At 34.9% G+C, this 14,325-nt stretch overlaps 1 protein-coding gene across 2 annotated transcripts; it reads left to right on the forward strand.

Moving 5' to 3' along the window:
* Positions 1-5,284: 5,284 nt before the first annotated feature.
* Positions 5,285-11,753, forward strand: LOC146924700 (nonsense-mediated mRNA decay factor SMG7-like). Of its 2 annotated transcripts, none has more exons than XM_085709655.1 (8): positions 5,285-5,410; positions 5,765-5,869; positions 6,719-7,321; positions 7,463-7,585; positions 8,430-8,662; positions 8,774-10,689; positions 10,791-10,893; positions 11,143-11,753. In XM_085709655.1, exons 2-6 carry the CDS (start codon positions 5,798-5,800, stop codon positions 10,665-10,667), a joined length of 2,925 nt encoding a protein of 974 aa, XP_085565781.1. In that variant the 5' UTR covers positions 5,285-5,410; positions 5,765-5,797; the 3' UTR covers positions 10,668-10,689; positions 10,791-10,893; positions 11,143-11,753. The 2 variants fall into 2 exon arrangements, with proteins under 2 accessions (XP_085565781.1, XP_085565780.1); XM_085709654.1 differs by having other exon boundaries at positions 5,285-5,376.
* Positions 11,754-14,325: the final 2,572 nt, after the last annotated feature.

Raw genomic sequence — 14,325 nt, forward strand, 5'->3', positions numbered from 1 at the left:
TTTTTATGTTGCACTTAATTGTATATAAGATATTTTTTTATAAATAATATTGAAATAAGTTTTTTCTAGTGTCAGATATTGTAATAATTGTTGTGGATTGTGTCTATATTGTTGTGGATTTTTCCTATTTCAACGAGAATTAACTGATTTTTTAATTAATAATTTAAATAATATCATAAAAATGATAAAATAGTTTAAATTAGAGGTATAAATAAAAGAAAATTTTTAAAACAAAAAGTGTATCTCTTTATAGATAACAAACTGTTTTTCCCTCAAAAAAAAAAAATAACTGTTTTCACCTTGATTAAAATTCCTTAATGCTTTGTTGATGGGAACAGAATGCTGTCTTCCTCGCATCAAAGAGAGGATCAAGCGTGACTAAAACAGTCCTTAAATGCTCTTCAAAAATCTGGTTATGATAAACCAAGAATCCAAGATCTCCGAATGATATTTTAAGGATAAATCCAATTAAGGATAGATCCAAATATGAAAGGATTTACAAAGTTGATGCGAATATTCATGCCGATGACACACAACTATTGAGGACGTGGTTAAAAAAAAAAAAAACATGTTTTTGCTTGGTGAAGCCTTTCTATATCTTACTATGTATAGAGATATTTGCGGATTTTTTCTTTCAATTTTATCCTTTATATAAACTAGGCCTGTAAGTTTGCGAGATTTTGGTTTTAGTCCCTGTAAGTTTTTTTGTTGCGAGACAACCCTTGTATTTACCAAACGTTTTGACATTCGTCTCTGCCGTCCAATTCCGTGAAAAAAAAACGCTGAGCTGGCTAACAGAGGCTTATGTGGCACTTCGTGACTTGGCATTAGTTGATGACTGGGGTTAGTATAGGGACGAAAACCAAAAACGCATTTTTACATAGGGACTAAATTAAAAAAAAAAACGTAATCTTCAATTTTTGAATTTTAAAACCTGAAAATCCTTTCTTCTTCCTCTCACTATCTCTCTCTGTTCTTTCTTCCTTCTTCCTCTCTCTGTTCTTTCCTTCGTCTTCCTCTATTTGCGCCCTAAAACTCAAAAACTCATTTCCTTCAACAAAAATCAAGTGTGTGAAAAAGGCCTAGAAGTGTGAGGAGGAGGAGTAATAGATGCAGGAAACTCAACTAATGTTGTAAATCAGTCAAGTGTGAGGAGGAGTAATAGATGCAGGAAACTCAAGTGTGTGAAAAACAAGCATGGAGCTGGAAGTAATGCTCATGCACCATTGGTGATTGAGGATGAGGATACTCAAGCCAGTTAAAATCCATCAAAAAGGCCTAGAAGTTCTTGTATTGTTATACACGTAAACATCAAGCATGTAAACATTCATATGCTCAACTATGGTGTATCTAATTTTGATTTTAATATGCCCAGGTTCAAAATATCTACATTGATGCATATGTGATTGCAAAAAAACAGTCTCAGCCTTCTCAATTTACTGTAGTTGAAGCTGTTTCTCAAACTCAGTCTTAACCTGCTCAATCCACTCAAAATTAGTTTGCTCAAGCCACTCAAAATCAGTATCAATCTTAACAGAAAGGAGGTGGAGCTAATGGGGGAGACACAAAACCTACAGAATAGATGCAACTAGCTAGGCTTTTATTTTGCTATGAACATGTCTAAATTATGTAAGTTATTTTGCTTTGAACATGTCTACTCAGGGCCGTCCCTGAGAATTCGGAGGCTCGGCTCTGGAAATGAAAAGAGACCAGTGATAAAATCAAAACGTATTTTTTTTAAAAGAGCAATGCTCTATTTATATTTTTTAAAAGATAAATACAACGTGTCGTATATATGCGGTACACCCATAGGTGAAAATAACTACCGTATACATGAGGAATCCCCACCTAACACCAAAAGCAAGAGGAAAATTAAACCTGCACAAAACAATCAAAAGTCATGCGCTGTTTGCACCCCCTTTATTGCAGGATAGTATACTACTGGATAGTATACTACTGGGTATAATTTTTTTTTTGAGGCCCATCCTTGGGGGAGGCCCAGCTCGGTTGAGCTGTTTGCACCCCCTCAAGGCCGGCCCTGTGTCTACTTAATATCTAAGTAATTTTGTTATGAACCTTTTCATGTTTTGATGTAACCTGGCTTTTGTTCATAGCCATATGACATGTAATTGACAATCAATTTGTCAAGTTAATGCCTTTTCATGTTTTGATGTAACCTGGCTTTTGTTAATAGCCATATGACATGTAATTGACAATCAATTTGGCAAGTTAATGCCTAGCTACTTTTATCTATCTGCTTGTTAGTACTTAATAATGTTTTTTTGTTATCAAATTTAGCACACAAAATACTATAAAGGGCAACAAACAACCATCATTCAATTAAACCATTACAACCCATGTTTCAATTACAATCAAACTCAAAAGGAAATAAACCAAACCATTACAAACCAAAATACACAACTTGAACATTGTTGAAGGAAATGAGTTTTGAGTTTTAGGACGCAAATAGAGGAAGAAGAAGGAAATAAGAGAGAGAGAGAGAGAGAGAGAGAGAGAGAGAGAGAGAGAGAGAGAGAGAGAGAGAGAGAGAGAGAGAGAGAGAGAGGATTTCTAGGTTTTAAAATTCAAAAATTGAAGATTATGTTTTTTTAATTTAGTCCCTATGTAAAAATGCGTTTTTGGTTTTAGTCCCTATATTAACCCCAGTCATCAACTAATGCCAAGTCACGAAGCGCCACATAAGCCTCCGTTAGCCAGCTCAGCATTTTTTTCACGGAATTGGACGGCAGGGACGAATGTCAAAATGTTTGGTATATACAAGGGTTGTCTCGCAACAAAATTTTTTACAGGGACGAAAACCAAAATCTCGCGAACTTACAGGGACCTTTTTCCTATTTAAGCCTATAAACGATTTTATTTACAATTTAATCTTTATTTATTTAATTAAAGGGTTAAATAAGTAAATCGTCCATATAAATATATCAACATTTGATTTTAGTCCCCTTAATATATTCCTTAGGCTTTTGGTTCTCAAAAATTTTTCATTCATGAAATTAATCCTGACTTTTTAGTGAACTCGAGTCTAATCTTCATATTTTTTAATTAAATTTTTCAGAAATGCGTAGAAAATTATGACAATATTTTAAAAAAATTATTATTAAAACGTGAATTTTTTACTACCAATAACATGAAATTTTTAACCCATTTTTTTTATGGATGATGCAAAATCATATTTGCATTTATTTCAAGATTGCAAAATGTGTTTGAGATTTGTTCGATGTTCGAACGACTAACAAATTACACCAAATGAAGTTGATTGAATGAACTGAACTTAATGCAACGTGAGAAATATTTTTCAATCATAATCGGTCCAACATTTTTGCAATGGCATTAGATTGCATATTTAAAGCTAGACAACAATATTGTTTTTAGAAAAAAACATTATTGATTTTAGAATAGTAATCTTAACTTTATATATATCGTTCAATACATTCATCTTAAAGGTTAAGAAATATATAAAATATTTTTCATTAATCCATCAACCAACACGCAATTGATGATCATATCAATGACACCAATGAGAAATCTCTTCTGCAAAATCGTGTTTTCATTTCAAAAACCACAAAATATATCAAATATCTCTCTTTAATCTATCAACCAACACGCAATTGATGACAGTATCAACGACATCAATAAGAAATCTCCTTTGCAAAATGATGTTTTCATTTTTTTTTTTTTTTTTTGGTCAAGAAGAGGGAGTAGTGTTTTCATTTTCAAAGCCACAAAATATACCAAATACAATATCTCTCTTTAATCCATCAACCAACACGTAGTTGATGACCATGTCAACAACATCGATCAGAAATCTCCTCTGCAAAACCACATTTTCATTTTAAAAGCCATAAAATAGATCAAATATCTCTCCTTAATCCATCAACCAAGACACAGATGATGACCATATTAACGAAATCACTGGCGGAGCTACATAGAGCTCAGGGGGTTCAAGTGAACCCCCTCAATTCCTAATTATACATTCAAATTGTTATGTTTTTATCATGTTGAATCCCCTCAAATCTTAACATTGCACCACATTTGCACCAGCTACATCACTTTTTCCTGACTGTGTAGTTTAAGTATGCTGAGATGACATAATGCTTAGGACCGAAATTGCAATAGCACGTGTCCTATAACAACAAGTATTATACATTGCAGCATATTATTAATTAGTTTAGTGAATACTAATAGCTAGCATGGTAATATTATTATCTTGACAGCATGTTTGCTTGAATTTGGTGAATGGCTAGTATTGTAATATTAATAAGTCCAATGACAGCTATAGTATTATGCAGTAAACTTTGAATTAATTAATTAGTGTAGCATTCTCCTAATTCCTTATATTAATTAATTCATAGATAATTCTTTATATCAATTAATTCATAGGTTTTATAATATATTTTTTTAATAAGTCAAAATGAAATATATTGCTAAAACTATATTGCTAAAACCAATAGTGATTCACCCCACACAAGACGTGTTGAAAGTGAAGCACTAAAACAAGTACAAATTCAATTCCGCATAAATCTATATGTGCGGAGTCGAACTAGGTTGTGGTGTGAAATAAAAGAAAAGCTTTGAACCCCATAACCTAGGGTATGAGCTATGTTGATCAAAAAACTATGTAGAAGATAAAAACAACCAAAAGATAGTATAAAAAATGTGGATAAACTGACACGTTATGCACGTGCCCGTTTTCGGCTAGTGATATATAATACTAGATAATTTTTAAATATATATTAGTTATATATATAATATAATTGTAATTAAAATTTAAAAGTGTGAACCCCCTGAACCAGGGTCCTGACAACGCCACTGAACGAAATCGATCAGAAATCTCTTGTGCAAAATTGAGTTTTCATTTTAAAAGCCACAAAATATATCCGTCAACCAACACGCAGTTGATGACTATATCAACAACATCGATAAAAAATCTCCCCTACATAATCGTGTTAAACTGCACTGCGACGACTCTCTGACAAATCGCACCGGAAAAATTGACTATGACTTCATGGTCCGCCATGACAAAGGATGATTTAATATTGTTTAATTTTTTCCATATGAACCACAACATTATACCTATATCATTCACCCCAAAAATAAAAATCAAGAAAATCATTAGATATACATTTGAAAGAAGAAGAAAATAAAATACTCGGTAAAGGTCAATTCAAAGTATTGAAATTTGAAGGCCCAGTCTAAAAACGGCGTCGTTGAACATTCACCGCCTGCAAGAAACTTTATTATCCCTTTTGTACCCTCAAAACGCAACAACCTCTCTCTCTCTCTCTCTCTCTCTCTACCAAACCCTAATCCTAATTTCCACCGATTCTCCACCGATCCTTCATTCCAATCTCACAAGTCAATTTTCCCCCAATTTCTTCTTCTTCTCTTCGTATGTATTGTTATCCTTATTTTGTTCTTTGATTTTCATCGATCTGATTTTGATTTACACATTTCAATTTTTTCCTGAATATAATTTTATTTTATGAAATTCCTATGTTTAAGAGCTTCGTAGGAGAATTTAATTTACCATTTATTAGGTTTAGTTTTTTAGGGTTTATTTTCTGTTATTTCAATTACGTTTTTTATTTTAACAAATTGATGATTTTAGTTATCACGGTTATATTGAATGTGATGATTGGTGTATTTTGTGTAACGAGAAGGGTGTTAAGCTTTTATTTTGTTTCTGTTACTTAAAATTTGTTTGTTTTTTTTTTTTAACTATTTTTTTGTTGGTTTTGCGCAGGTTAAGTCTAGTCAATGAATGTTTGATTAATGGATGATGATAGTAGAGATGGATAAAATGTCTGCTCCTTCATCGCGGGAGCGTGCACAACGCCTTTTGGACAATGTAACGTTCTTTTGCTCTCATCTTGATTCATTGGTACCTACGTTGTAATTGTTGTGATCATCAAATTAGGGGTTGCGTGTGGGAAGTGGGAAGTTACACTTTGCATGATATGCTCTGGTTTTTGTTGTGGATTGTTAGAATGGAATGAGTTTATTGGTTCATTTTCTTCTTTTAGGGTATGTTCGGAGGGGAGGGTTTACTTTTTCTCTTTTAAACTACTAAACTACGAACACCGTAAAATGCTTTTTTCCTAAAAATCAATTAAGTGTGATTTAAGTATTATATGCTCATTTGTCATGTTGTTCTTTGAATTTTTTTAAAATATCAGATATATTTTAAAACATAGACTTAGCCCTCCTCCCAAACAGACCCTTTAATTGGAAGATAACTCTATCTTTCATATGCATGTACAAAGTTCACTTTGGAAGATATACCATTTAGCTTTGTAGATTGTGATTTAGAGGAACAGGTTTTTATGGATTGGTGTTTTTCTTATTCTTCCTCTAACGGGGAAGATAACTAGCTTTTTGGTTTGTTTTGGAATTAGTGATAGACCTTGTTATCCCTCCTTTATTGTATTGTTGCCGAAAACTGTTGTATATTTTGGTGTTTTGGTTACTTCGGATTTATTTGTCCCTTTTGCTGCCAGATTCACACTTGCTTGTATGCACTTGTAGATTTCTTGAATGTTAATTGATTATAAAATGAAAACCTATAACTTCCTGTTTTCTGCTTTGGAAAACCCGGTAGAACATGTAACTCTTGTTATTTGTATGCTGTGGCTTACTTGTTCTTCTAATTACTTCATAAGAATATTTTTGAGAAAATTTTAATTGTTTTTCTTAATAGGTCATTGAATTGGAGAAAAAGCGCCGTAAATCAGCTCAGACACAGGTCCCGTCAGATCCCAATATTTGGCCACAGTTGCGTGAGAATTATGAAGCAATAATTCTTGAGGATCATGCTTTTTCTGAGAAGCACGGTATTGAGTTTGCTCTATGGCAATTGCATTACAAACGGATTGAAGAGTTGAGGGCATATTTCACTGCTGCTCTTACTTCTGCAAGCTCAAAATCATCTCAGGGTGGGAAAGGTTCTGCACGACCTGAGCGGATAACTAAAATAAGGCTGCAGTTGAAGACTTTCCTTTCAGAAGCAACTGGATTTTACCATGATCTTATCATGAAAATCAAAGCAAAGTATGGGCTTCCTCTTGGTTACTTTGACGACTCGGAGAATCGGATTGTGATGGAGAAAGATGGAAAGAAATCAGCTGAGATGAAGAAAAGTTTGATATCTTGTCATCGTTGTTTGATATACTTGGGTGATCTTGCTCGCTACAAAGGTTTGTATGGAGAAGGTGACTCAAAAAAGCGTGAGTTTACAGCAGCTTCTAGTTACTATATACAAGCTGCGTCTATTTGGCCTCAAAGTGGGAATCCCCACCATCAGGTTTTTGGCACTCTTGCATTTGTTGTGATTTATTTTGGTTGTCTCGCAACTCATATTTTACGATGTAGTATATTACTATTTTGGTGATGAGCTTGCAACTATTACTATATGATTTTAATTTGATAAATCTATCAATTTCAGCTGGCTTTGTTGGCTTCATATTATGGTGATGAGCTTGCAACTATTTATCGATATTTTCGGAGTCTGGCTGTGGATAGTCCATTTACAACTGCTAGAGATAATTTGATAGTTGCATTTGAGAAGGTAATGCAACCATGAAGTTGATTCTGAAACACCTAAATTTTTTATGCTCAAAAGTCTCAGCTGTTTGATATGTTGGTATCCTGTTCTGTTTTTTATTTGTTGTTCAACTTTGATATTTTCCGGCTTCCTTGCAAACTGATATACAACTATGACATCTCAAGTTCTGTCATTTATACTACTAGTGTTTGATTTTCAAAGCTAAATGAATTAGAGGTTTGTAAGCTGTAAGTTTTGGACCGGCTTACAAGTTAATATAGCATTGATGTTTACATGTTTTTCAGACATGATTGTCGACTGTGTGTGTATATTATTAGTGATTCAATCAATAATGTGAGAGACCGTGTGTAAGGGACAATGATGTTTGTAGCTTAGAGAATTTGAATGAATTTTATTACTGGAAATAATGGATTGAACATTTTACAATGCAGACCAGGATAAATTTATAGTTCAAGAATTAGGAAGGGTACTAACTGGGTAACTACTAAATTACTTAATAGCTATATGCCTATATCTATTATAAACAACCTAGCTGACTCAGGATGAGTCGGCTATAAGTTATAACAGACTTCAGCAACTGTCGTATGAGTAGTTCTGCTAAAAAACATGTAGTTACATATGATTTTATTTAAAACTTCAATACAGCACACCATCTCAGGCGAAAAATATTGTTTCTTTGGTATGGCTCCTTCTACGGATGAGGAATTTTCCCTTGACTTTGATCGTCTGATTTGTTGCCTTAATGTATGGTGTTGTCTTTTTTCCTGGTGATTGTTTTCCCTTGCGTATGATCTTTTTGGCGTTATGGTTTTATTTTCCTAATAATCTTTTTACAATACCATGATAGAATCGACAAAGTTACTCTCAGCTTTCTGGTGAAGTTAAAGCTGTTGCAGTCAAGGAATCGTCTGGGCAATTAGCTGGCAAAGGAAGAGGAAAAGTGGAAGCAAAACTTGTGACAAGGAGTAATGGTGTGCAAGCCTGTACTAAAAATGAAGGAGCATCCAATGTACATGAGACTTACAAATCCTTCTGCACTCGCTTTGTCCGTCTAAATGGAATCTTGTTCACTCGTACAAGGTATATATTTCAGATGCACACACATTGAACTTTTTATGCATTACACCATTGAGGATGGATACATTCTGACTTATTTCCTTTCTTTATTTTTTATTTTTTTCATGATGATAGCCTGGAGACTTTCACTGAAGTTCTCTCTCTTATATGCACTGGCCTGCGGGAACTTCTGTCGTCAGGCCAAGATGAAAAGCTGAATTTTGGCCAGGATACTCTTGAGAATGGTCTTGCCATTGTCAGAATTATTTCCATTATCGTCTTCACAGTTCATAATGTGAATAAGGAATCTGAAGGTCAAACTTATGCAGAAATTGTACAGCGTGCTGTTCTACTTCAGAATGCATTCACTGCAGCTTTCGAACTGATGAGTATTATAATAGAGAGATGCATCCAGTTGCAGGATCCTACTTGCAGTTATCTTTTACCAGGCATTTTGGTATTTGTTGAGTGGTTGGCATGTTACCCTGATCATGCTGCTGGCAATGATGTGGATGAGAAACAAGCGGCCATTAGATCAAAATTTTGGTATCATTGTATTTCCTTCTTGAACAAGCTACTATCAGTTGGGTCTATGTCTATTGAAGGTGATGAAGAGGATACTTGTTTTAGTAACATGAGTAGGTATGAAGAAGGGGAAACTGATAACCGGCTTGCTTTGTGGGAGGACTTTGAGTTAAGAGGATTTGTTCCACTTCTCCCTGCACAAACGATCTTGGATTTTTCAAGGAAGCATTCCCTTGGAAGCGATAGTGAAAAAGAAAGAAAAGCGCGAGTCGAAAGGATTTTAGCTGCAGGAAAGGCTTTATCTAACATTGTTAGGGTTGATCAGAAAATGATATATTTTGACTCCAAGGGAAAGAAATTTATAATTGGTGTTGAGCCTCGTATCTCAGACGATTTTGTTCTTGCCTCTGCCATACCTGTTGAGGATGGATTATTGAAAGAAAATGCAGCAGACAAGCCAAAGTTAGGGATTGTTCAGCCAGACCGCCACCAGCATGTGGAAGAAGAGGATGATGACGAGGTTATTGTTTTCAAACCTATAATAGCCGAGAAGCGAACAGATGTGGTAGTTTTATCGTCAGGGGAATCCCACAAAGGCCTAGAGCCTGTCCCAACAGCTTCAGGAGGGAATATAAAATTTAACGTCAATTCTGCTTTTAACCCTTCCAATGATGTAAACCATCAAACATTTTTGCCTGCTTCTGCTGGTTATATGGGGCCTCAATACTTGCAACCGGTTCACCAACATTCTTCAAGGTGGGTAGAGGAGGGAATGTCTCTGGCCAACAGTTTTGATGGTCTTGGATTCTTGGGGAATGGGCATGTAGTAAAACCTGAGCTCTCACTGCCTGAAGCTGTACCAGTCATTAACCATGCCTCACTTACAGTTCCTATCCATCAATCTGTAAGTAGTACTGGTACTAATTCATTTTATGGTCTCTCAAAAGCTGAAGACTTCATACCATTCAAAGTTGACACTGTTGCATCTTCCGGAGTCATTGCTGATAACTCTTATGTGAAGTCATCGTCAGTTTTGCAAGCTGGTTTGAAAAAATCTCCAGTCAGCCGTCCTTCTAGGCACCTCGGACCTCCCCCTGGTTTCAGTCATGTTTCTCCTAAGCTAGACATGGAATCTACTGTTTCAGATACAATTAGTGGGAATCCCATTATGGACGATTACAGTTGGTTGGATGGATATCAGTTGCCTTCATCAACCAAAGCTTTAGGTCCAGATGGTCCTATGACTTACACCCAAACAAATACCCAGCAAATAAATAACAATATTTTGAGTGGGCCAGCTTGCTTTCCCTTCCCTGGAAAACAACTTCCATCTGCAATGCAGGGGGGTATGCAGAATGGTTGGCATACTTCTGAGCTATTAAAAGCACACCATCAACAGCAACTGCAGCCACCACAACCACTCACAAATGGAAATCAGCATTTTACTTCACTGCCTGAGCAATTTCAAGGACAGTCAATCTGGACAGGTCGTTACTTGGTGTGATGTCGGTTTAAGAATATTGACGGTATGTTTATAGTCTGGATTTGTTGCTGTTTATTTGGTGGTTACCTTTTTTTATTTTAATTTTTGGAATTACTAACAGTTATGTATTGGTGGTTCTTGAAGGATTCTTAAAGATCCATTCAAACTCCAACTCAGCTTCTTGTCAGTGACTGTTATTGGAGTTTATTTGGCCTAGACTTGTTGCAGGAACTTGCTACTCCAAAAGGTTGGTACCAAATTATTCTTAATACTGACGATATCTGTATAACAGCTTGAAATTTGTACCATCATTGATGTCAAAACATACCGACTTTCACTGAACTTTCAAATTCATGTCTTGTTTGTGTCTGATATGCTGTGGCTTCTGTTTTACCCCTGTGTTGCGATTGCTGCTGTCAAATTTCTAAACTGTTGATTAATTGTTGTGTTTACTAGTGAATTTACCCGAGCATAATTTTCTTATGAATTATTGCAGTTTATACTGAGCTCTAAAGACCGAAGGAAGGAAGATAAGAAAGCATCTTTACAGTTCGAAGTTCGTTAAGTAAATGCCTTTTCTGGTTGGGGACGGATAGTAGAAGGTGATACATAGAAGATTATCCAGTTTTCTTGGGGCTTTTTTCTTCTGGTATTGGTGGTATGCCTGTGGTTTGTTCGCTTATTGGAAATGTCATAACGGTGCACCTTTAATGTAAGAAATTTTACCATCAACTAGCTGCCAATGATACGTAGTGCTAGCACTTCTTCTTCCCCAAAGCTTCAAATTAGTTGGGGAGGTTGATACGTTTGAAGTGGTTGTCTGAAGTTGGATAATGGGATATGCTAATGACGTTGTGGAGCATGCTTATGCTCGAATAACTACTTTGCTACATGTGTTTAGGGGTTTCAACTCCGTTAAGGTTCTTATACTTTGTTTGCATGACAAGTGATATTGGTTCACTTTTCTTTTTTATTTCAAGTCAGGGATTTACTTGAACTTTATATATAAATAATATCTGTTGGATTGTTGGTCGTGAATATGTCTTTTCTGTCCTTGTGGATATGATGTATCTATCTATAATAAGATTAAGTTGTCTCTTATCTTCACCTATGCAGCAATGTTTGATTGTTTATGTTGAAAAGTAGACCGGAGGTAGCAACTGTTGGTCTGGTACCCTAGTTCAATATCTCACAAGGAGTGAATTGAAATTTGCTTTTGATGTGAATATTTTGTTTGTAGGTAATACATGAAGTTTTTTCATATCTACTCGAGTTTCAAGACTTTCTACCAGACTTTTTCAACTTAAATAAACAAGTAGACAGAGTTGTTTGTTTTATGCGCTGTCTTGTCCCATTTGTTAGTGTCTTTAGTGTTTGCAATCTACCCAAGGACTTCTAAGACACTTGGGATCTTCTAGATGTATTTTATGCTTTGCCTTTTTATGTGTCTACTGTCTAGCATTCGCTGTTGAATACTGAATTTACTTGGTTTGAGTTGAAACTTGACTTGAATCAGGGCTCTGACAAACATGTGTATTGATAATGATTCACATTATTTTATGAAATAACTAATTTGTTTAGGATTTTTTATGCATATTTCAATTTTTCACAACTAATTAGAATTAAAAAACCATTTTTTGACAAGTTTAAGAGAATCTAAACTCAGTAGTTTCTAAATCCCTTTTTGCTATCCTCTGGTTATGATGTGGTGTTCGTTCTGTGGCAATTCAACAAGCTTTTTTTTTTTTTTTTGAAGAAGCAGAACTTCTTGATCTTATACTTCATAGCTATAGAACTTATTGAACTTATTGATCTTGTATTTCATAGCTAGAACATCTTGATCTTATCTTATTCCAATACGTTTTATGATTTGCTGTGTATTTGAATTAGTTTATGATTAAATGAGAAGAAAAATCATGTTAATATTTAAGAAATGTGGAAACTAATCACAAGAGATAATTGAAAATACTAGAAAATATGAAACTGATTCCATGAGATAATTTAAAACAATATCAAGATACGAGATATTTCCTTCTCATCTAATATCATGCATGCTTGAAATGTTGCTTCATACACACATATATTGAATCGGCGAATGTTAGTGACTTAGTGTAGGTAGTATTATGATGGGAGTGGAAATCAAATCATCGACCACATTATCACTCCACTCCTTAACCCCCCCCCCCCCCCCCCCCCCCCCCCACCCAATGACGGAGCTTGAAAGATTTATGTGAGGTGGTCAACTTGCTAATGTGTATCAGTGTGTGTATTATTTTCACCATTATTAAAGGCAACTTAAAAAAATATGATTATAAAAGTAATTCATGAGACATGCAACTTATAGTTTTAGACAACATAAACATAACACACAAAAACATCATCACTTAAAAATTAGCAAATTCTCGAATGTGGGCAACAAAAAAAATTCTGAAGGTCTTGAATATAATCAAAAAGTCTACTATAATTATTTAATGATACTATTCAAAATTTATCTTTAAGTAAAACTATTCTTTCAACACTTTTCAATGTACTTTCAAAAATAAAATTGAAAAGGTGCACTTTTTTACAATGACTTAAATACACTTAAACCACCTGTGAGCTTAACTCAGTTGGTAAGGTCAATGTATAATATATGCAAGGTCCGAGGTTCGAATCTCGACCACCACAAAAAAAAAAAAAAAATCACTTTTTCAAAGTGCGTGTTTTTTTGGTTTTTCGCTTATACACTGGAGGGAGTATAACACTGTTTGTTTCCATTGAAGTCAAGCTAGCTGGGAGCCCCCCTCTCCCCTTCAAGTCAACATATATTGAAGTAAGGGGCGTAAATGAGACAAATAGTTACTCCGCCGTTTTAAAATGAGTGTCACTTTAGCAAAATAAAATTGTTTTAAAATTGATGTCATTCTCACGTTTCAATATCCTATTAATTACTTTATTTCAATAATATGCCTTAATTATTATTATGCACACTACTATCAAAGTACCACATTTAACTTTAACTTATAATGATGGGAAATGCATCAACAGTTAACAAGACTATTTTAGTAAAGAGGAATGCTATGGTCAAACTCTCAAACACACTCCCTCAACCACACTCTCTACTAAAATTTTATTCGGCTACCGGTTGTCAAGTAACTTTTGTTTTTATTTTTTATTTTATTTTGGGTTTTAATGCACCTCCTTGTTACCCATTACCAAGCCACCAACACAAGATACTGCCAACTACAATTCTCAACCACAACCACCGAACTCCATCAAGCATTTTCCAGTAACCATCGTCATCAACCTATCCATCTCAAATACTCACCCCTCCTTAAATTGCAACTTTCATTCCATTTTTGTTGTTGGTACTGTTTTTTAGTTTTTTCTTTCTTCCTTTTTTTTTTATTTTATGGTATTTCAATTTAACACTGAAGATTTTGTGTTACACAAAACTTGTGGTGATTGAAGTTTCTGTAATGTCATGACCCATCACTCATAACAACCATGGCGAGTCAACCTCCATGGCCGATGTCTTCTTTGCCTCGCCGACATCATCTGATGTGTGTCAACAAACCTTTGTATCTCTCACGAGCAACCATGTCCGACGACAGAAAACATTGAATCCGGTAGTGCGAGGCAAAGCTACCATTGGTGGCGGTGGCATTACAGTAGGCAGTACACCAGTAGATGAAAAAAA

This window comes from Medicago sativa, chromosome 5 (genome assembly GCF_051527215.1).
Source record: "Medicago sativa cultivar Bolivia chromosome 5, Bolivia_mono, whole genome shotgun sequence".
Classification (NCBI taxonomy): domain Eukaryota; kingdom Viridiplantae; phylum Streptophyta; class Magnoliopsida; order Fabales; family Fabaceae; genus Medicago; species Medicago sativa.

Coding starts and splice junctions, on each gene's coding strand:
- LOC146924700 (XM_085709655.1), top strand. CDS start 5,798: ATGATGATAGTAGAGATGGATAAAATGTCTGCTCCTTCATCGCGGGAG. Junction 5,870..6,718: donor CACAACGCCTTTTGGACAAT/GTAACGTTCTTT, acceptor TTTTCTTAATAG/GTCATTGAATTGGAGAAAAA. Junction 7,586..8,429: donor TGATAGTTGCATTTGAGAAG/GTAATGCAACCA, acceptor ATACCATGATAG/AATCGACAAAGTTACTCTCA.